At 43.6% G+C, this 22,256-nt stretch overlaps 1 protein-coding gene and 1 long non-coding RNA gene across 2 annotated transcripts in view; both read left to right on the top strand.

Moving 5' to 3' along the window:
* Positions 1 to 22,256, top strand: part of HADH (hydroxyacyl-CoA dehydrogenase) — a 41,418-nt gene that overhangs the window by 9,574 nt on the left and 9,588 nt on the right. Inside the window, exons 2-5 of the mRNA XM_036227630.1 lie at positions 10,424 to 10,552; positions 13,569 to 13,726; positions 17,272 to 17,398; positions 20,611 to 20,700. Of these exons, the coding sequence (XP_036083523.1) occupies positions 10,424 to 10,552; positions 13,569 to 13,726; positions 17,272 to 17,398; positions 20,611 to 20,700 (504 nt within the window). The remainder of the gene's footprint in view (positions 1 to 10,423; positions 10,553 to 13,568; positions 13,727 to 17,271; positions 17,399 to 20,610; positions 20,701 to 22,256) is intronic.
* Positions 1,931 to 6,898, top strand: LOC118608658. Its single transcript, XR_004953066.1, has 2 exons — positions 1,931 to 2,553; positions 4,041 to 6,898. It is a non-coding gene; the product is annotated as an uncharacterized LOC118608658 (long non-coding RNA).

The raw sequence follows: 22,256 nt of genomic DNA, 5'->3' as shown, positions 1-22,256 counted from the left end.
AAAACGCCATTGGAATTTTGATCGGGGTTGCTTGAACCTGTAGATTGCTTTGAGTAGTGTGGACATTTTAACAATATTAATTCGTAAGCATGGAATGTCTTTTTATTTGTGTCATCTTCAGTTTTTCTCATCAATATCTTATAGTTTTCTGAGTACAGGTCTTTTACTTCCTTGATTAAATTTATTCCTAAGCATTTTGTTCTTTAGATGCAATTATAAATAGAGTTTTTTTTCTTAATTTCTCTTTCCGTGAGTTCATTATTAGTGTAGTAGAAATGCAGCATTTTTGTATGTTGATTTTGTATCCTGCAACTTTACAGAATTTTCTTTCTTTTTTAATGAATAATATTCCATTGGAATATTTGTAATGGAATAATATTTTATTGTATGCATATTCCATATTTTGTGTATCTATTCATCCATTAGTGGACATTTGGATTGTTTCTGCCTTTTGGCTGTTGTGAATAATGCTGCTGTGAACATGGGTGTACAACTCTCTGTTAGAGGCCTTGCTTTCAATGCTTTCGGGTATATACCCAGAAGCGGAATTGCTGGATTATATGGTAATTACTGTAGTTCATACTGTAGTTCATAGTAGCTACATATTTTATGTTCCCATCAGCAGTGCATAAAGGTTTCAGTTTTTCTATATCCTTGCCAACACTTATTTCCTATATTTTCGATAATGGCCATTTTAATGAATGTGACTAGATCAGAGGTTTCTACACTATGCTCTGATGGACTTCGTGGAGGTCCCATGAATCTCCTTGGTGGTTCCCAGACTCTCCTTTCCCTACCTTTGTTTTACATTTTGCTCTTCTGTATGCATTCCTCTGAAGAAGGGTTTCATGGCTAAAATGTTTGGAAAGCCACCACACTGAATAATCTCTAGGGTATCTTCCTGCTTGAAAAATCGATGGTTTTGATTATCTGTAACTAATAAACTTGAACGATAAATGCTTTTGCTCATCTTTGACCTTGCAGTAGATGAGAAACTAAAGTGCTTTAGTTTCTCAGTGTGATAGAGAAGAGACCCATATTGGAGGGAGGGAGGGAGTGAGCTTATGTGTTTGTGGCCAGTCCTTGACCTGGTTCACACATATGCCCCTCAGAGATGGACACAAACACAGGGTCTGCGTGCTCCTGGCATTGCCCGCAGCTCCTTTGGTAAAAGGTAGAGGACACATTCATATCCTGGAGGAAACTAAGCACAAACCCACATTCGACGTCACAGGGGTGGTCATGCTGCCCAGTGTTTGCCCTCCGGCTTCCCTTTTGCCCAGCATCTCAACTACCTGTGCCAGAAAACTGATAATCTGCTCACCAAAATAATAGAGACTTTTGTAGCATTTTTTTCCACTTGGCAGTTGGCTAAAAACTTTAACTATTAACTTTTTTCTCTGTCTTTTTCAAATTAATAATGTGATTTTTCATAAATCTAGACTAACTTGAAGGTCATATAAAATTTGTTACAGTTTCTGGAACCAAAACCAGCCCTGATTCCTTCCGAACTTATTCCTAAAATATTTTACACATTGATTCTTTTAAAAAAATAAGTCTTATTATTCAGGTGTTCTTTTCACTAATATTAAATATCTCCCAACACGCTAAGCATTGAAGTGGGTAAAAGGTAGAATGTGGTTACTGCTCCTGAGTTGCTCCCTGTCCAGGTGAAGAAATGGAAGTACAAACAACCACCTGTAATAAAGATAAAAGTTGCCTGCCTGTCATGTCTGGGACATAACCTGATACAGATGAAAGTTTTGGTGGTTTAAGTACCTCAAGGTAGGGCTTTTAAACACCTAAGATATGATATGACATATAGACTATGTCTTCTTATGGTAAGGAAAAAGGGACATTTAAAAAGTATATGTGTATGAAGTTTATATTTACTGGAAACTAGTGGGCTGCAGACAGAGGTGTGCCAGAACCACACTATGCCGGGATTTGTGGGAACAGCAACTTAGACTCGGAAGAAGTGGATGATGCAGCAGCTCCTTTGGCATGGTCTCCAGGTATCATCTTGAGTTCATCATCTAAAGTTGGGGTTGTCAACGTTCCTGTCTTTCCTCTTTCATAGTGGAATTTCTCCTATGCATTGGTTGGTTAATGACCTTTCTTCTGAGATTTGTGAGGTTTTTACAACATGAAATAGACTATGACCAGTTTGTTTTTAATTCATCTATTGTATTCCTATCCTGGGGATTGGGCCACCTTTACATACATAACTGAGGGACCATTGGTAACTCACACCAGCTCCACACTCTGTTGTTTATTTTCCTTCATTATTTGGAGGCCTGTATGAAAGTTCTGCTCTATCTATAAATAGAGAGAGGCACAAAGAAGTGACTGCCTCTGCTAGAGGTTGGGAGGGGTTTCACTAAAACAGAAATAGCCTCTGTGTTGGATTCTGAAGGATAAGCTGGAGTCTCTCAGGCAGCAGAGGGAGAGGGAGCTTCCTGGTGGTGGGAACCACTTGGGCAGGGGGTGGAACCATAAATAGCATTAGAAGGGGGTGAAGTGCGAGGTGGGTGGAGAAGAAGACAGGCTCAGGTGACTGTACTCCAAAGCATGCGGTATTTAGCAGTTATTTATTGGACAACCACCATGTGCAAGGCATGTGATAAGTACTAGGGGATAAAAAGACCAAATTAATTTCTGCCATTAAGGGATTTTAAATCTAAGAGCAGAAATTGTTAGACAAAGATCCAAATGACACAGTTTACTTTGGTATAAAGTAGCATAATAAGAGCAGTAAAAATCTGGGTCTGAGGTTTCAAAAATAGGAAAGTTAACATTCATTTGAAAAAAGACTTTATTGGAGGGTAATATTTGAAATGAGCCTTGAATAAGGGATAGAATTTCCTTGGACAGTAGGGTAAAGTTAAAGAAAGTTGTCCAGCCAGATTGTGACACTCACATAAATGGTGCCATTAATGAAGGTGAAAAAGAATTGGGTTTAGAGTCAAGGTGATGGCTCTAGCTTGGGACAGGATATGTTGGTTTCAGGCATAGTTAATTAAAATTATGAAGATGATTGAGATTCCAGAAGGAAAGGATACAGATAGAAGAAGAGAATATTGAAAGTAGAACCTTGAAGGATACCTTTGTTTAGAGGCCAAGAAGGTTAAGAGAAGTCAGTTAATGTGGCCAAAATGAACAGACAGATAAAAAATAAACTAAAGAGAGTTTTGGAAAGGCAACCCTACTTGGCAGTGTGCAGGCTGTACAAGATGGAGCCAAAGAAAACGGGCATTGGTTTGAGCAGTCAGAAGGCCATCGATAAGTTACCTGTGATTTCATCCAGCAGTGGTGGTGGAGGAACCATATTGCTGGCTGTAGGAATCGCATGGTTCGGAGAACATGGAAGTACCTAATGTAGTGACTGGAGCGTCAGGTAGCAAGCATTGTGCACTTTCCATGTTCCCAGCATCGGTCTGAGAACTTGACACATTAACTTCTTTAATCCTACGACAATCCTGTAAGATGGGTACTATTTGTCATCCCTTATTACAGATCAGGAAGCCATAGAAAGTTACCTGTGGCTGCATCACTCGCCCAAAATCATACACTAAGTAGCTAATCCAGGATTTAAACCTCATAAGTTCATTCTAGAATTTGTGCTCTGCATACCACGATGCCACCCAGCAATTGAAGGACTTTGGTAGCCAAGTGAAGGCTGCTTCAGGTGGCTAAGGATGTACCCACCCCACCACCCCTTTTCTTGCTTTCTTTTTTAAGTAAAGAGAGATCCCAGCCTGTTTGTAAACATGGAAGGACACAAAAGGGAAAACCTGAACGTGAAAGCCAGAAAGGGACAAGTCTTGGGATCAGAAGGTGTAAACTCAAAAGCAAAATAAAATAATATACCGTAGGAGGCTATACCTGGATCCAGTATTTAGGTCTCAGATCCTCACAGAGGAAGAATAATAAGCTGTTATGATATGTCAGGCACCACCCTGGGTGTTTAACATGAGTTAACTCATTTAAGCCTCCCAACAACCCTGCCGCGCCACTTTTGCAGATGAGACAGCCCACAGAGGTTAGGAGCATTTCCCGTCTCAGCAGATGGGCTCTGGAGTGTGGCCCTTCCCCAGCACAGAATTGGCTCAGACTGTTCCCTTAGGCCCAGCCATGGTTTGGGGGTTGGGACCAGCCAGCACAGGGAAGGGTGCTCTGGATACAGGCAGCCCTCGCTTCAAGTCCCATTCACATCTGGACTGTCAGTTTTTTGTGACAACGCCTCCCCCCGAAGGCTGTGTGAAGATCAAGTGTGATAATTTCTGAGGAGAGCTCTCTGAGAGCGGGGGCTCTGATTTTTCACCACCTTATCTCAGGGCCCAGAACAGGCACAACACAGATGTCGAGTCAATAGGAAGCAGTCAATGAAGGAATGAATGTAGACAGGCCCTGCCTGGCGCTCCACATGGCAGGTCCCCTTCAGCCCTAGGGGAGCACCACTGTTGGGGTAGCGGACCAAACTACCCAGCTCTGAGAAGACAAGTATTTTGTCAGTGACCCTTGATCATTATCATTTGGTGGGAAGCATTTTCTGGTAATCTGCATTTTCACCCAAACTGTTTGAAGGCTTCCCCACTGTCCAATTTGTTTGTATACCCCAGTACAATTACTTGACTTCCAAGAAAAACACAGTACTTCTTGTTCTGTTCTTAAGCCAAGAGGAGAACTAACCACCTGAAGGACTCCTGATTTTATTCGGGAGGAGTAATTGGAAACCAATAACCGTGGACCACCATATCTACCATAGGAAAGAGGTTGGCCTCAGCAGCAATTAGGGATAATTCTTACAAGAAAGGATGAAGAAAGAGAAGTTAGATTTCAAGGTCTAAAAGAAGAAGCTGAAGGAACTCATATAGGACAGTCTTAGGTGTAATGAGTTTTACAGTTTGAGACCTGGGCGTCTAGTGGAGGAAGGAACAGCAACCTGCAAAGACCGCTCGACTTGCATTTTAAGAAGATGAAAGAAACATCTGTTAAGGGTTGGGAGAGAGGAGCAGGAAACTAAGTTGGGAGGCTATTGCTGATGAGAGTAATGAAGCCCTAAACCAGGGTGTTATATGGGACTGAAAGAGGAATCTTGAACCAGGTGTTAACACCATGTTTCAGTTTAAGTGTTTTCGATTCTGTAACAGTATACATACTTTCTTAACATTTGATCTTATAGATACCATAAAGGTTAGATGAAGTCATTATTTTTCAAACTAGAGTCGTTTCAAGCTTATTTTGAGGACCCAGAATTTAAGGTTTAAAATTGTGTTTCCTTTTCATTGATGATTCTAAAATTTTAAGCATATTCTGGATATGAATTTTCTTTTTTTTATCACTAGTGAGATTTGAGACATCAATGCCAGCATGTACTTGTGCCAAGTAAAGCCACAGTGCCTCCTCCAAGGACATTTCGCCATAGGTTGAAGAGAGAAAATGGTGAGATGTGGAGCATTTACTAGCATTTGATGCTGTTATAAGCGCTATGGATGCCAAAGAGCTAAAGCTCACAGTGGTTGGCAGGCTTCACACTGTGGACATGTGTATTACACGGCTCCTGTCTCTAGATGAATAATTGTAGGCATAGTAGAAACTAATGACTTTTCCTGTCCCAATGTCAAATATAATATACGCTTATCTATTGCAGGTTTTACTATTATAATGATCTCATCTTCAAGAGCACAAGCTACAAGATCAAGTGTGATAATTTCTGAGGAGTGAGAGCTCTCTGAGAGCGGGGGCTCTGATTTTTCACCACCAGGCACTGGGGTTTGCAGGGATGACTAGGACTAGGACACGAAGTTACCCTGAGGATGTTGTGCCTACAAGAAATGATTGCAAGGAACTTGAGCAAATGGGTGGAATGAAAAAGCTCCTATAACTTGAAATCACTTGGAATTATGCTATACTGTTAGTTTATTGCTACACAATAAATTTTGGCCTGCACTGTAGAGTTTCATCATAAAATGGAAAATATTTCAAGGAGTTAAAATTTCTCTTTATTGCCTGTATTTTCTCCATTCACACCAACCATATCTACTTGGGTTGAAACAGGAATGCCTTCTTTCTCTATGTCTTAGAATGACAATACCATAAGATTTCCTCTGTATTTGCTTGAAGCTTTGTGAGCTAACCAAGGACAGAGAAGCTGAAGTAGAAATTACTTAGAAACAAATAACAATCTGCCAGGAGTAACCATTTAGAGCATGCAATTGTTGCCTTTCAGTGGACCAGAAATACCAGTTACAACATTTTGGAGAGTCCAGAATTGTAGAATATGCTCCTTCATTTGAGGTAGGGAGAAAAATTGAGCACAGTTCTCACACAGCAGCATTTTTTAGACCAGCGAGGCACTGTGTGGCTAAGGGAAGTTTTACAGAGCAGGAATGTGACCTCTGACCCACTGGGAAAGAAAAAGGTGTCGCCTTTTTCTGTATTAGGTTTGGCAACTGCTTGTACCTCCTGTGTCTTCTGGTTGACATGGTGAAACAAACATTTTCCAAATCTCTCATTTCGACCTGGTCATCTGACACGTGGACTTTGTTTTCTTGAACGTTGCCTGGGGAGCCTTGAATTAATAGGGGTTTTTTTTTGGCAGATGTGTACATATGTGTGTTGTTTCTTGTGTGCTCATTCAGACCCCGGATAAAACCTGGTAGTGACTGAATGGCCCAGTGTCGTCTTGCGAGGAGGTGAGGGGCTTTTATCGGAGAACTTTGGATAGAAGGGGAAAGTCAGCATTTAATCTGAAAATGCTTTTTGGCCATGGTTTTTCCTGGTTGAATGTTAGTGTCTATTGGTTTACTTGAATATTTGAGGGTTCTTTCTCTAGGTTTGGTTCTTAGTTTTAAAAACATGGTTTCTCTGCAATAAAAAAAAAAAAAAAAAAAAACCCTGCTGACTATAACAATCAAATATGGTTATAGTAACTTCGAAAGTGGCTTTCTAGAAAAAAGGTGCATGTGCCCTCCCTTGCTTGTCCCCCCTCCCCCCAGGAGTAATCATTTAGAGCATGCAATTGTTCCCCCTCCCGCCCTGCCCCCCAACCTCTTTAAGGTTAACAGTTTATTCCTTGGGAAGCTGGCCTTTTCTGGGTATACTCCTCTTGTCCTGCCATCTGAAATTGGATTCCTCACGATGGTGGTTTTTATTTTAGTTGACATCCCACATATGAAACCTACTGTTGTTTGTTTTCATATTTTCTAAGTGATACTAAAGTCCCTAAGTAAAAGGATGCTGCCCTCATTTCCCTCCCCCACTTTTTTTCGATCTCTGTTCCCTTCAGCTTTGGCTCCATTATGTGCCGAAAGTACTTGAATTTCGTCCCCTCCCCCAACACCTCGGGCAAAAAGCCTGAATGATGCCTGTTGGAGGTAAAGGGGCAAAGCGGTTGGGACCTAGGCAACTAGGAATCTGAGGAATTGTGTTTGGCGTAGTCAAAGGATGTAGGTCAGGAGTGAAAGGAACAAAGTGAAAATCACTTGTATAATTTCAGGGGGACCGTCAGACACAGGAGCCACAACAAAAGTGGGAGGGCCCCAAGGAATTCGAGATTTATTTTCTTAGTTTCTGCGTCAGCATTCCCTACCAACTTCCCCCTCCCCCCCAGGTTGATGATTTTCTAGAAGGGCTCACAGGACCCAGCCTATACAGTCCACCCTGCTCATCTGCTGGTTGCATATTCATGCATTCAAACAACCGCAGGTCAGAAACATTCAGAACAAAAAATTCCAGAAAGCCAATCGCTAAACAATACAGTATAACAACTATGTATATATAGCATTTACATTGTATTAGGTATTATAAGTAATCTAGAGATAGTTTAAAGTCTACAGGAGGATGTGCTTAGGTGCTATGCAAATGCTACATCATTTTATATAAGGGACTTGAGCATCTGTGAGTTTTGGTATCCATGGGGTGTCCTAGAACCAATCCCCCCTCAGATACCAGATACAAAGGAATGACTGTCGCTCTACTCATAGCTATAATTTGTTGCAGCAAAAGGATACAAAGACAAATCAGCAAAGGGAAAAGACGCATGGTGCCAAGTCTGGAGGGGGCCGGTGCGAGCTTTAGAGTCCTCTTCCAGAGGAGTCGTGCAGGGCACCCTTAATTCCTCCAGCCACAAGCCGTGACAGCATGTGTGAAATGTCTACTGGAGATACTCGTTAGAGACCTAGAGCCCAAGGATTTTGGGGGGCTGGTCACATAGGTCCCTGCTGCCTGGCAGGCACTAAAACTCCTAACTCCTGGAAGGAGAGCAGGCAGGCGTTCAGCATAAACCAGTGCGCACGGTCCAGGTGCGGCAGGCTACTCTTGTCCTACCTGGCGGGACCCGTCCCCGATGAGGCGTTTCCAGATGCCAAGAAAGGGCCTGTGTCGTTACCCTTCCACGTTGTCTCTTTCCACAGTTGCTAGAGTTGCTTGCTCTTTTTTACTTTGAATTTACTGAATTGGAGGTTCACGTTTGTGTCCAGTTCATATTTCTGTTGGCTAGATGGGCCTTGGTCTGCTGTTACTTAGGGAGGATCTTTGTCTAGGCCTGTGGGCGTTTTGCTTTCTGGACATAGTTCTGTCTGCTTGCAGCGTGGGTTTCTGCCCACTGGGCAAGGTCACTGCTTAACCCCTGTCCTCTTATCAGGGTGACTCATTCCCCCTTCAGCCCCACTGCCCTACTGGGGTTATCAGACTGTCTGGTCCTGGCAGCACTTCCGTCTCCTGGTCCCCAGGTGGGCTTGGGAGACATTGGCAGTGCCTATACCGACTCCAGGCCCAACAGGCACAGACTTGCAGCTCCTGTGTGCAGCTTTCTGGAGAGAAGCGAGGGAGGCAATTGTAATTAACTTCCATTTAAAACCTGTCTTACCATTTTTAAAAGTGTTCTTTGGAAGTCTGTCTTTGGGATTTGAATCTCTTTGCCTTTGAGTTTTGCTTTTCTGTTTGTTTCTTTTTCTCTTTGGCTTTCTGCTTTGAGTTTTAGTTGCCTAATTTCAGGAATCTCACATCATGACTGGTTTAGAACTCTAGTTGACCCTTGAACGATGTGGGGGTTACGGGCGCTGGCCCCTGGGACAGTAGAAAAATCCACGTATGACTTTTGACCTACCCAAAAAACTTAACTACTAATAGCGTATTATTGACCGGCAGCTTTACCAGTAACATATGCAGTTGATTAACACACATTTTGTTACATGTATTATATACTATAGTCTTATAAGAAGCTAGAGAAAAGAAAATATTATTAAGAAAATCATAAGGAAGAGAAAATACATTTACATTATTCATTGAAAAAATCCAATATAAGTGGACCTGTGTCGTTCAAGGGTCAACTGTACTTTTTACTGTCATCTCCAGGTAGGTTTATCCTAGCTGACCTGCCCGTCTCCTCCACACCTTGAGCCACACAAGCGCCAAAGTAGTGGTTCTGCAGGGGCTTCTCAGACCCAGAATGGGCATCTCAATGTCTGGTCTCTTGTGTCATTTATGTTTGCATTAGGACACTTGTGTCCTTTACATATAGCTTGAGCTGATTTACTTCTAACACCTGCCTATAAAGTGACCAGATGATCTATTTTTAGCCACACCATCTATTCCACAGTCCTCGGAAAAGCTATGGGCAAACTTGGGATGACATAGGGATTGACTCGTCAGTGGTTATGGCTAAACTAAACTAGACCGTATTCAGATTTGTGGCAGCTTCACTAACCGTGCCCTCGGGATTCAGCTAAGGTGAGCAGGGGGAGGAAGGAGAATCGCCCTGTCAAATCTGCCGATCACCGAAGGCTTACTTTCATGGGAGTCTGTTACTGAATAACCCTTGGAGACAAGAGTCTTTTTGCACTGTCATGAGAGTTTAAAATCTTACCTGTTGATGATCTAAGGATGACAGAAGAGCAGAGCCAAGGCATCAAGCTGCACAGGATGCTCAAGCTCTGAAGAGAAGGAGATGGGGGGAGGGGGCGGCAGTAGGAGATTGGGGCGGGGGGGGTGTCAGCAGGCACTTTGTGACCAGCTGTTGAGTGTTTGGAATATGGCCAGTGCAGCTGGGGAAGTGAATTTTTAATTTCATTTAATTTTAATTACATTCAGTAGCCACATGTGGCTAGTGGCTCTCATGATGGACAGCACAGTATGGGAGGTAGATATAGTGTAGACTTCAGAACCTTGAATCAGATCCCAGGTTTTGAGAATTTGTCATCCATGTAGTGAGGGTAGAACAGTGGCTAATGAGAGCTGTGTTTTTAACAAACACTGTGTATTCTGTTAACGTCAGCTTGTTATGTCTACTTAATGTGGTGAAATGCTGGTCGAGTTCATGTGGAATGTGAAGCTTTACTTTTTTTAACTTTAAAAAAGTTAAAGAAAAAAGTTTTTTTTCTTTTTTTCTAAAGAAAAAATTATTCTTATTTTGCTTTAGGTCGCTGCAGTAACGGGCCACACAGTAGTGTTGGTGGACCAGACAGAGGACATCCTGGCAAAATCCAAGAAGGGAATTGAGGAAAGCCTTAAGAGAGTGGCTAAGAAGAAGTTTGCAGAGGACCCGAAGGTAATTTCTTGTTATCAGTGCGGCTGGGGAGACGCTGGCCTTTTCTTGCTTCTTTGATTTAGGTAAAACTCATTTCCCCATAACTGTAGACAATATAATATCATCGCCACTACACATATAAGAGGGACTGATCAGGAAACAAGAGAAGAAAATAATGATCCTGTTGCATAGGATTCGAGGCTGAGAAAGTTTCTATGGGGAGTGAACTCATTCTGTCCACGGAGAGTTGGGATTGAATGACACCTATTTTGTTATGAGGTTGGAAGAGGAGGCAACAGGAAGATAGTTTTTATACTTGCAAGTTAGAAAGAGGATGGTATAACAAACAATGTATTTAGGTAGAAACTCTCGATTGCTTCGGTAACATCTTCCACCTATTATTGATGTGCTTACTAGGGAGGAAAATAGAGTGAATTTATTTGCAGTTTCCAGCAGCAGAAGAGGTACAAGAACTTGAGCCCCTAAAAGGTTGCGAACTCAGGTTTACTTACTTTTTTTCATTGATCCTTTGGAAATTATTAGAAATACTGCAAAAGCCACCCCAGTGAATTTTTGTTTACCTTTGTCACCTTGTTAAAGTCCATTAAGATCGAATTCCTTGGGCTCGAATGGAATTGCCCCCACGTTTAGGCAGGAAAGAGTGCACCCGGGGTTTTTGTTGTTGTGTTTCACCTGAGGAAGCCACAGGGGTGTGTTTCAAAAGTTACCTCTTAAAATTTGTTGTGAAACATAACATAAAATTTGCCATTTTCAGTATTTATAAGTGTGCAGATTCAGTGACTTTAATTACATTCACATTGTTGTGCAACCATCACTGCCGTTTCCAAACCTTTTTCATCTTTCCGATCAACTATATCCATTAACCAATAACTCCCCTTTCTCTTTCCCACAGTCCCTGTTAACCTCTAATCTTTCTGTCTCTCTGAATTTGTCTACTCTAGGAACCTAGTATAAGTGAATTCATACAATATTTATCTTTTTTTGACTGATTTTTTCCATCTGACATAATTCTTCAGGGTACATCCATGAACTTCACTCCATTTCATAAGTAGTGATATTGCACTGCATGCATATGCCACGCTTTGTTTATCCAGTCGTCTATCAATGGACACTTGAGTTGTTTTCACCTTTGGCTGTTGTGAATGATGCTGCGATGAATATTAGTATACTATCTGTTCAGGTCCCTCTTTCTGTCTTTGCAGTTACGTAATTGTAAGTGGCATTGCTGGGTCATACAGCAATCCTATGTTGAGTTTTTTTGAGGAACACCAAACTGTTTCCCATAGCAGCTGTACCTGTTTACATTCCCACCAGCAATGTATGGAGGTTCCAGATTCTCTGCATCCTGGCCAGCACTTGATACTTTCCACTTTTTTCATAATAGGCGTTGAGGAGGTATGAAAGTGGCATTTCATGTTTTTGGTTTGCATTTTCTTAACATCTAGTCACCTTTTACAAGTCAGAGGGGCAGGTGGAGGTTGTTTTCAGAGTGAGTCTGAACCCAGGTAACCTGCAGTTTTCACTTGTTTGCTCTGCATGCTTCTGCAGATCGTCCCCTGTGGACAGAGACCAGCCCCTGCATCAGAGTGACTAGACAGACGCCTCTGCGCCCAGGTGGCTCAGCTCCTGAAGAGTCGTGTGGTCTGATATTTCTCCCCTCTGCCAGGGACAATGCTCGGAGAAGGGACTTGTCAGCTTCAACCTGCCTGGTCAGCATACTGTCTTTACCTAGCTCTGTGCTGACCAGGGCAGCAGCTCTAGCGACAAGTGGCTGTTGAGCACTTTAAATGTAGCTAGTCCAGTCGAGTTATGCTACAAGTGTTAAATAGACACCAGATTTCAAACTCTCCATAGGAAAAAAATATATAAAACAAAATTTTAAAATACTGATTATATTGCAAAATGATAATGTATTAGATAAATTGGGTTCTATAAAATTTTTAACCTTTTTTTTCTCTTTAAAATATAGCCAGTAGAAATTTAAAAATCGTCTGTCATTTTCTGTTACATTTCTGTTGAACAACTCTAATAGTTGTCTATTCTATGATGATTTGGGATACCTTTGATGCTCCATGGGAAATTACATCTTGAAATCAAATGACAGTTGATAGAGGAACTGACTTTCTCTGCCCTGAAGTCTGTTTGTAGAGACCTGAAGTCACAAATGAGGAAAAGTTGGGACTGTAAGCTCTTTGAGAATAGAGGCTGTGTCTGGCATGTTTTTGAAACACCAGTTGATGGGCAATTAATATTTGATGAATGACTCCTAAGTTTGGCGTTCTTACCTTCTCTGTTGCCCTTACTCAGCTCTTTCCTACCTCCTGTGAGAGAGGAATAGTCAGCATCATCTCCCCGGCTGACAGATGGTACTGAGCTAAGCTTTCACCCTTTTCTGGAAGGATAAAGTCCAGGCTCCATGGAACAGACCGTGGTAGGCTATCACTCTGGACACAAATACAGCGTGCCAATACAGGTGCCAGGTGCTGTTAACAGACAGTTTAGTAACCAGAGGAGAGCTGTCTAAGATCTTGAAAGGTTATATCCTATACACCAGGAGTCCCCAACTCCCTGGCTATGGACTGTTAAGAACCAGGCCGCACAGCAGGTGAGCAGCAGGTGAGAGAGTGAAGCTTCATCTGTATTTGCAGCCCCTCCCCAGTGCTAGCATCATGGCCTCAGCTCCACCTCAGATCATCAGGCATTAGATTCTCATAGGAGCACCGATTCCTGGTGCCAAAAAGGTTAGGGACCGCTGCTATACATGACAGTGATAGTCGACCAACAGCTGGGTTTGTTCACAGGCCGATTCTTACCATGGTGTCTAGTGTACGTGAAGATGCTGCTGTCCCTAAGCAGAAACAGAGGGAGTTTGATTTCTCCGAATTTCTGGTACATTCAAGATGCACCTGGGATGTGTTGGCCTCTTCTTACCCTCCTCTTTCCTTCCGCCTTAGCAGCAAATTAAAACTATTTTCCGGTGAGCTCAGTGAATGTTCCTTTCCTTCTTCCGCAATAGGCTGGTGGTGAATTCGTGGCAAAGACCCTGAGCAGCATATTGACCAGCACAGATGCAGCGTCGGTGGTCCACAGCACGGACCTGGTGGTGGAGGCCATCGTGGAGGATCTGAAGGTGAAAAATGAGCTCTTCAAGAGGCTGGACAAGTTTGCCGCCGAGTACGTGGCCCCTGACATTCTTGCTGGGTCTGAGGGCTTTGTTCCAGCTCAGGTTTTGTTCCCAGGAAGGTGTCTTTTGACACTAAGCTTCCTTCTTCTACAGCCTACAGCTGTTTCCCTTGTTCACCATCTTTCTACTCCCAGTTTGCTTCCGGATGCTTGGGCTACTCTGATCTGATCCTGGTCCCCAAATGAGGGCAGAATTTCCCACAGTAAATGGAGTGTCTGTCCAGGGACAGGCCTCTCTCTTGCAGAGACAGAGGTCACGGGCCCTCCCAGGACAGCAGATGGAGGAGGCTTGGGCATGTCCTTCATTGTCTGCTGCGGGGCCTCAGAGCAGTTTCATGTGTTCCCCTCATTTGGGTGGGACACATGGAATGGTATAAGAGAAAGGGAGGCCTCCCTGTCTACACAGAGTTCCCCAAGACTCTCCTGTTTTGAGCTTTATCTGGGTTAATTCGAAACAGCCTTGGGATCATTAAAGAAGGGTTGAGTTTTTACCAGGCTTACTGGCAGAGGCTGGGAGAGGAGAGCCAGCCCCAAGTAGCTCAGGGATACAACTGCCTGGTCCCCAGGGCTTGGCAGTGTCAGCAAGCTGGTCCACACAGCGCAGCTCGAGTTCTCAGAATCTGGAGCCTTCTATCTTTCCTGACTTTTGGCTTCTGGTGATTGTGACACCTGACTTACTCACTCATGTCCTCCTTGTGTCTTGGCCACATTTTACCCTTCTTGGTTGGAACAAAAAGTCAAAAAAAGATTATATGACAAAAGCACTTCATAGGCAGCCACCAGTGAGCAGTGGCTAAATTGAGACCCTCACATACAAGCCTACTAGAATGACAACCTTTAGAGTTATGTGGCCTGGTGGGCTGCCTGGAGAGGCCCTGCCCCTAAGAAAGAAAAGAGCCCTGCCTTTCTGTTACCTATCCATTACTGTGCTGATGTACGTGCTCATGCTCTGTATACTAGAAACATCAGATAGAAACCAGAGATGCTCTTGGGGTGTTGGCTCCCAAGTTAGCGTGGAGCCAGCCCTCTAGGATAACCAAATACCTGCCCCAGGAAAGGGAGTGTAGTTAGTCAGTTTGGCCTTTATTGAAATGTTGGCCATTCCCTAGTGACAGCTCTGACTGCCCTCTGTGTTGGCATCAAGTAATGGAAGGACTGTAGGGAAAGTTGGAGGGCTGGGGGCCCGGGGCCAGCCCCTGCCACTTCCCTCTCTGACCGTGTGCCATCATGAAGCCTTTCTGGCCCTCAATTTTATCATCTGCAATTCAAGTGCAGGGGTGAGGTTTAAATAATTTCCAAGACCATCCTAGCTCCAACCCTCTAAGACTAGTCTCCGTAATAATCTGTAAAGTAGAGGTAGTGACACCTGTTACATGCCACAGATGCCACTCTGCTTCTGGCCATCAGCCATCCTTCTCCGCATCATTCTTTTCATTTCAAGCATCTCGATTGCAATATATTTTACTGCTGGCATGTTGCACAGTTAGATCCTACAACAGGGGATGAAAATATGATGCAGCAGTTGCTTCCTGGAAAAGGACGTGACTTCGCTCGCTGCGGTGTGAGAAGTGCAGGTGGAAAGCTTGGCTAAGACCCCCATCAGCTGGGCCGAGTCCACAGCCCCCACCGCCCGTTTTCTGCACAGTGAGGCCTGGGGTCAATACTAACGACCACTATGTTTGCACTGTTGATTTTTCTGTTAGTACATTTAAGAGGAAAGTAGTTTTTTTGGTACCTAAGTATTACGAAGGGAAAAACAAAAGACGGTCCGTGAAAGTCAAGTGTTCCAAGGAGAATGTGCAGGTGCACTTTTTGTGGAAGATAAGACAACCCTGTGTGTGTTTAATCTGTCAGCATGCTGTGTGGAAAGAAGGTGTGTGAGACGCTGTTAGGAGCAGAGCCAGCACCACCGTTTGAGATAGGGGAGGTAGAGGTCCACTGGGAAGAGACACGAATTTCCTTCTGGCAAAGCATATGCTGGGGGTGCCATAGGTTGGGGACCCCTGGGACTGGGCTGTGCTATAACTTTATCCTTCCATGAAATGCGCTTGGTCCACCTTTGTTTCCCTTTTTTGCAGATGAGGGTGCCTTTTAAGCCCTGTAAAAAGGTATATATTACCAGTGTGACAACCCCAGCCAGCACTGCCGTGGGCGGCCTTGCCACCGTGGTTCAGGGTGTGCAGCTAAACGACACTTGCGTCAGCCACACTCATTGTTATTACAGTGAACGTTTTCTCATTACCTTATGTAATGAGCAGTAGTTTATATTATTTTCTTCACTGACCAAAAAGCAAGAAGCTTTGAAAACTAGAATTTTAAAACTTAAAACATGTCACTTTTTTAAAAAAGGGAAAATCTCTGGATTTTAAATCGGCTGACTTGGCAGTTGTTTGAGAAAAGTGAGTGTTGTAGTGCCTTGAAGGAGAAGCTCGCTTCTGAGCCAAGGATGGGAAGAGGCTCCCCAGAGGCTCCTGGCAGGCACCCCGGCCACCATGGCTCCTCCTTTTACTCCACTCTTCTCTTTTCAGACTACTTGTTTATTTTCTGTTCCCCTCCACACCTCCCCACACTTGACCCTGATTTTAGGCAGATTGTTGTATTGGCTTTCGGTTGCAGGAACCCCCAAATCTGGTCAGTAAGGGACCGCTCTCCTTCCTGTACTGTGACCAGGCCTTTGTGGTTCTAATTAGCATTAGGCAGTTTTGTGTGTACTTATCCACAAGGTGGCGCTATAGGAAAACCTAGAACTCTTGCCTGTTTAAAGATTTACCTGTCATGCTTTTGAAGCCCATTTTTTTGTGGTCTTATAAAATTAAATTTGATTAAGTCAGTATGGAGTTTTTAAAATTAGTAATATTTTATACACACAAAAGGAGATGGTACTGCTTTTTTAGGAGCAAAATATCTCGAACTGCATTTATTGTATATACATCTATTCTTCCATCCCCAGTTCTACCTATATAACCTTGAGGTGGCTTTTAAACTATGGTGGTCTTCTTCTGTTTTCATTTTAATTCCCATTCAATGGAGAAGTAACACTTTTCACTTGGGAAAAGATCTTATTTCTGGTTTATTATCTGATGTTTCTAGTTGAGGATCCGGGTGTTTCTTTACAGTTTTTTATGTGAATGTCTGTGATGTATCCTTTCATTAGTCTTTGATCACTTAGAATTTCATTTTGTGACTGAGGTTGGTTAAGGAGCTGCCTCCTTTTTTTCTTCACCTATCATGAAAATTAATACAAGTAGACAGGAGAAAGTTTGCTGTCTAAAATTAAGGAAAAGTTGGCAAAGATTAAATATGCCTTTGGAACAGATAACTTTTAAATTACTTAATATATAATTTTAAAAGTGAACTAACCAGATCACTTGATTTCAGCCTTCTGCGTGAAGAAGTATCTTTTCTCTGACTTCCTCCCGGAGTCAGGACGGCAGATCTGGGAAGTAAGCAGTTGCCTTATGCTTCGCACCCGAGTGATCCCGACTCTTTCCGAAGATGGGACTCATTCCGATATTCCGCCATCTTTCTCTCCACAGACACACGATCTTTGCCAGCAACACTTCCTCGTTGCAGATCACTAGCATAGCCAATGCCACCACCAGACAGGACCGATTCGCCGGGCTCCATTTCTTCAACCCAGTGCCCATGATGAAGCTTGTGGAGGTCAGTGGCTTCCTGCCTGTGTGTGTCTGCTTGCTCTGTCATCTCTCAGTCCTGCTTCTCTGTGTCGTACCCACCTTGCCACCAGGGGTTACACTGGATGGGTTTTAATGGGGGAGAGGTGGGGAAGTTGTCCCTGTGCTTTTTCTGTGGTGCCCTTCAGAGCCAAAGGAAGAAAGAGCACCTGATATCTAGGAAGGCCCCTGTGCTTTGTTTCTTGGCAGCCCTGTGTTCTGACCTGTGATGTCCAGGGAGGCTATTAACGTGGCAGAATGTCATTTACTTGTTTGTGCCATAGCTGATGGGCAGCACAGAGAGAGGCATCAGACTGGGAAGGCAGCAGCAGTACTACAGACCACCGGCTTGATGAGACGCAGAGGGGAGAGCAACACATGTTCAGATTGTCTGGTCAAGGTCACTTTGCTCTAGGCTATACATGGAATTCTTATTTGACAGCCTGGTTTTACACAGGAGCCACTGGACCACCTCAACTGCTGTTCCTGGGGTGAATTTGGCCTTGTGTAACAACAGGGCCTCAGTATTGTCCCCAGATGAGGCACATCTCCTGGGTGCAGTGATCAGAGCTATTCAGACGGCTCCTGATAGCCTTGAACCTCCTGACCACAAACCCACAGATGGAGGGGAGTGGCCAGGAGGGCTGCCTTCCTGTTTGGGCTGCTTCTGCCTGCTTGGAGACTTGGGGGCAAGAGAGATGGAGTCACAGTAGACAATTTGTACCTGAAATGTGGAAACTTGTCTTTTACAGGAACTAATTATAGGGTCTGAGGAGCAGCTGCTATTAAAGTAGCATTTGTTATGAGGTTGAGGAGTTATTGCCCTGTGAAGTGTGGGGGACGTGGAGCAGGGCCGGAGCCTGGTGGGCCTCCCTGGGGAGGTGTTTCAGGATCTTTGCCCACGGCTGCCTTCTCCTCCAGGCCCCCTTCCCTCCTCTGTCCCCTCATCCCCCTGCCCCAGCATGAGCAGGAGCCATGAGCGTCAGCTTCTAGGTTAACGATGACTATATTTTCTTTTAGTTTTCTGTCAAGTAACAACTCTGACCCATCTTGCAAGAGCATTTTATCTAACTACATTTTTTTTTAAATCTTACTAACATTGCTCCTAAGCTTCTTCCCTAAGACTGTTTTTGAAGAAGTTGAGAAATGAAGACGAGGGGTACAGGGAATAGAAAAAGACACATTTATCCTCTTTTTGCAGAAAAGAGCAAAGGAGTGGAATAGAACTTTCAACATTTCAGTGCTTACGGACTAACTATTTTCTTTAGTTACTGTATACCATGTACATATATGTATGGCGATAGACACGCATTTTATAGATTTACTTCAGACTCTAATAATGTTGTTTTTGACTGCATTCATCTGATCATGTCAGTCCGTTTCTTTGGAAGTATAGCACGTTGGTTACCACAGCTAATGCTTAGCACATGTTAGCATTTTCCAGAAAATGTTTTCTGACAGTGCTCTTCTCTATTCAGTTATTATTCTTTAACTTTAGCTCTTGCATATGTGTGAGTGGCTCTTCTTTACTTGGAACCGAAGATAGATAGATATGTGTGTGTATGTGTGCGCGTGCATGCATGCATGTGTGTGTGTGTGTATTTAGACTCTGTTGGAACTATAAGCAGAATATCTGTAGCACGTTACTTGTTGAATGAATGAATATGCAGCCCTCCTGTTAAAAACCTTTGCCATTGACTTCTTTAAACCAACAAATTATTTTTAAAACTCCATAATTAGCAGCCTTTGTCCTAGCTCCATATGTATAGTTCTGATAGAGACTTTTGACACCTCCGTTTGACCAACTCTCAGATTATTTGATTTGCGATGCCCGCAGAGCTGTGTCTGGCCCACGTCCTCCCAGCCCTTATCCCCATCTTCTTTCTGTTTCCACTCATTTACTTACGTTGGCACACCACCACACCCCAAGCCGTAATCACAGGAAACACCAATGATAATAATTCTCTCCATCTGTATAGCGCCTTACATCTTGTGCAGACACTAGCTCATTAAGCCACACGGTGCTCGTACAACAGGAAGGACGTGTCACACGTCATTATCCTGTCTCATAGGACAGAGGTGGGCATGGAGGGTTGATTCGGCTTGTCTGTGTGCTCATAGAAGGGGTCTGATGTAGAAGCCTAGCCTGTTTGCTTTGACTCTCATTGAAGTTCCTTAACTGGCATTTAAATATTTTATATATATATATATATATATATATATATATATATATATATATATATATTTTTTTTTTTTTTTTAAGCTTAAATTCACCTAGATCTCTCTCTATTTGCCAAAATCTAATTTCTGATAGGGAAGTCTCGAACTGTTTCCTGAAGGCTGACCGCCGGGTGTGGCGCCACGTGCCATCTCCTATAGACCCCGGCGGGCTGCAGTCGTGCCCTTGCACTGCATCTCGTCGGCAGTCCAGGGGGCTGCGGGCGCCTTCCCGAGGTGCCCGGCCGGTGGCAAGCCCCAGCCATGGGCCCACATTTACAGGAAACGAAAGCCATCCTCAGCGATGAGCCTCTTCTGAAGCAAAGGGGGCCTCTGGGCTCCAGAGCATCTGTGCACAAGAGGGTGGAATAACGGGGGGATGTTTGTCTTGGAGGCCAAGAGACCTGCGACTTGGTCACAGTACTCAGTTTTCTGGGGCTCCTTCTCCTCTGTGCTGAGTGAAGGTGGGACTCCATGCAGTCATCCTACACGAGCAGACTTCTCGTTACCTCCCCGAAGTTGTTAACAAGGGCAAGTAAAAGCCCAGCAAAAGCCAGCATTTACTGGGAGCTTCATGCCCGCTGGGGCTGCACTTCACGCTTTCCCTCTTCATGCACTTGCATCCTCACCTCCACGACCTGAGATAGGTAGAGTGATTTCAGTGTCATTTTGATTTCACGAAACATGCCCAGAGTCACAGGGCCAGTAAGTGGTGCAGTTGGGATTTGAGCCCTGGTCTGTCTCAGCGACAAAGCCTCTAAAACTCTTCTATACATACATACACATTTATATTTTAAGCCTTGGTTTTGTACATTCTGTAGTAGTCCACTGTCTTATAGTGGATATTTTGGTAAACGTTGTGTTTCTGGCTTGAGATTCTTACCTCTTCTGAAACAAAAACTTTTTTGCTGCCTGTGTATATGCTTTGGGCCAGTGTTCCTTGAATGGTTTTACTGGTCATAATTCTCTGCTTTGCATTTCCAGGTCATTAAAACACCAATGACCAGCCAGAAGACATTCGAATCTCTCATGGACTTCAGCAAAGCCCTGGGAAAGCATCCTATTTCTTGCAAGGTATAGTGTGTGTACCTTAGGAAGAGGGTGATTTTCCTCAGACCCTAATTCCAGGTAGAAAGAATCATTTTATAGTAGAATGATGGGAAAGGTGGGGGCGCTTGTCCTGCATGCCTGTCCAAGGGCTGTGAAGAGTAACCTGCGCCTTTCTAGTTCACCAGCGGGGAAGCCAGACTCCTGGTCGTGCCCAGGGCCATCACAGATAGTCTGAGATCCAAATGGGGCCTCCGGCTTCAGCAGACTAGAAAACTCACAACTTCCATCTGGGTCTGGCTTTTTGTCTGTTGATGAGTGGCTGTGTTTTCATAAACAGATTTTGTTACCCCATCAGCTTTAGCTTCTGCTGCGCCCCAGGGAGCCAGAGCCACCTTGTGTGTCAGGCAAAGCCTGGTGGACACATGCATCCCAAATGGAACACCAGAGCTTCGCTTGCCAAGAGCAGTGCGTGGGGTTAGGAGGTGCTGTGTGAGAGAGGAGCCCACCTCGCCCTAGGGGGCATCAGCGAGGCTGTTTCTCAGTGCGATGTGGCACTGTGGTTTTGTTTTGTGTTGTTTTGTTTTCAATAAGAAGTATAGTCGAGTGGTAAGCAATGCCCCTTTCCCTTAGGTAACAGTTACTAGTTGTAAAATTACCCCACTTCCTCTCACCCGATTTGTTTGGATTACCTACAGTCCTTTCATTTGCTTTAGTTGCTCTTGGTTCCCCCCAAATTTAGGGACCACATTTCTGCATGACTTGGCAGTTTTTCTAAAGGGGCAGTTATGTCACAAAATGCCATTACAAATTTTTATAAATATCACATTTTTTTTTTACCATGATCTTTTATATCATTGCAGTTCTTTTCATAGCATACTTTTGCTTTCCAAAAGATTCTCAAATTTGAATTTACAATATTGTATTTACCCATGAAGACTCGTATTATTCATGAATCACCTGAATAAGCCATCTGTCGATGTGGACCCCAGTAGTCAAAGAGAGCAGATTAATATGTGACAGTCCCCATAGTCCCAGGAGTATAGTGGTATTAGGGAGTCTCATTTTTTAACACTCATTTTTTGTTTTGTGGCTTTTAAGTCATCTGGATTTTTAAAAAATCACATTTAACAACCAGATGTTGTAATTGTCCTTTCTTACCAGTTTATGCTGAGTTAGAGGCAGATGATAATAATATGTTAGAGAGAACATCAGTGGGTAGCAAATCAGAAGGTAGATATGAAAATAGAAGTATGGGGATGAGCCAGTGATTACCCTTCGCAGCATAGTCATTAACTCATCTAGGGTAAGGGTCTGTTCTTCCATCAGGGTAGCAGGGATGGGAGTCCTTTGGTCTCATAAAATTGTTCTTGTTACAGCGTCCAGAACTTTCCCTAGGTGAGACCTTAAGGCTTTCTGAGAGTCTTTCTGGGTCAGTTATTCAGGCTGTCGGTGAGTCATTCAGACAATGTCAGGTAACCACATAGAATAGGGGTCCGAACGCTTTCCAGTAAAGAGCCAGCAGTGAGTATTTTAGGGCACATGGTCCCCTTCAGCCTCTTCATCCTGCTGTTGTACCAGGA

The sequence above is a fragment of the Rousettus aegyptiacus genome, unplaced genomic scaffold (assembly GCF_014176215.1).
Source record: "Rousettus aegyptiacus isolate mRouAeg1 unplaced genomic scaffold, mRouAeg1.p scaffold_m13_p_10, whole genome shotgun sequence".
In the NCBI taxonomy this organism is placed as follows: Eukaryota; Metazoa; Chordata; class Mammalia; order Chiroptera; family Pteropodidae; genus Rousettus; species Rousettus aegyptiacus.
This window is presented reverse-complemented; position numbering and strand designations above follow the sequence as displayed.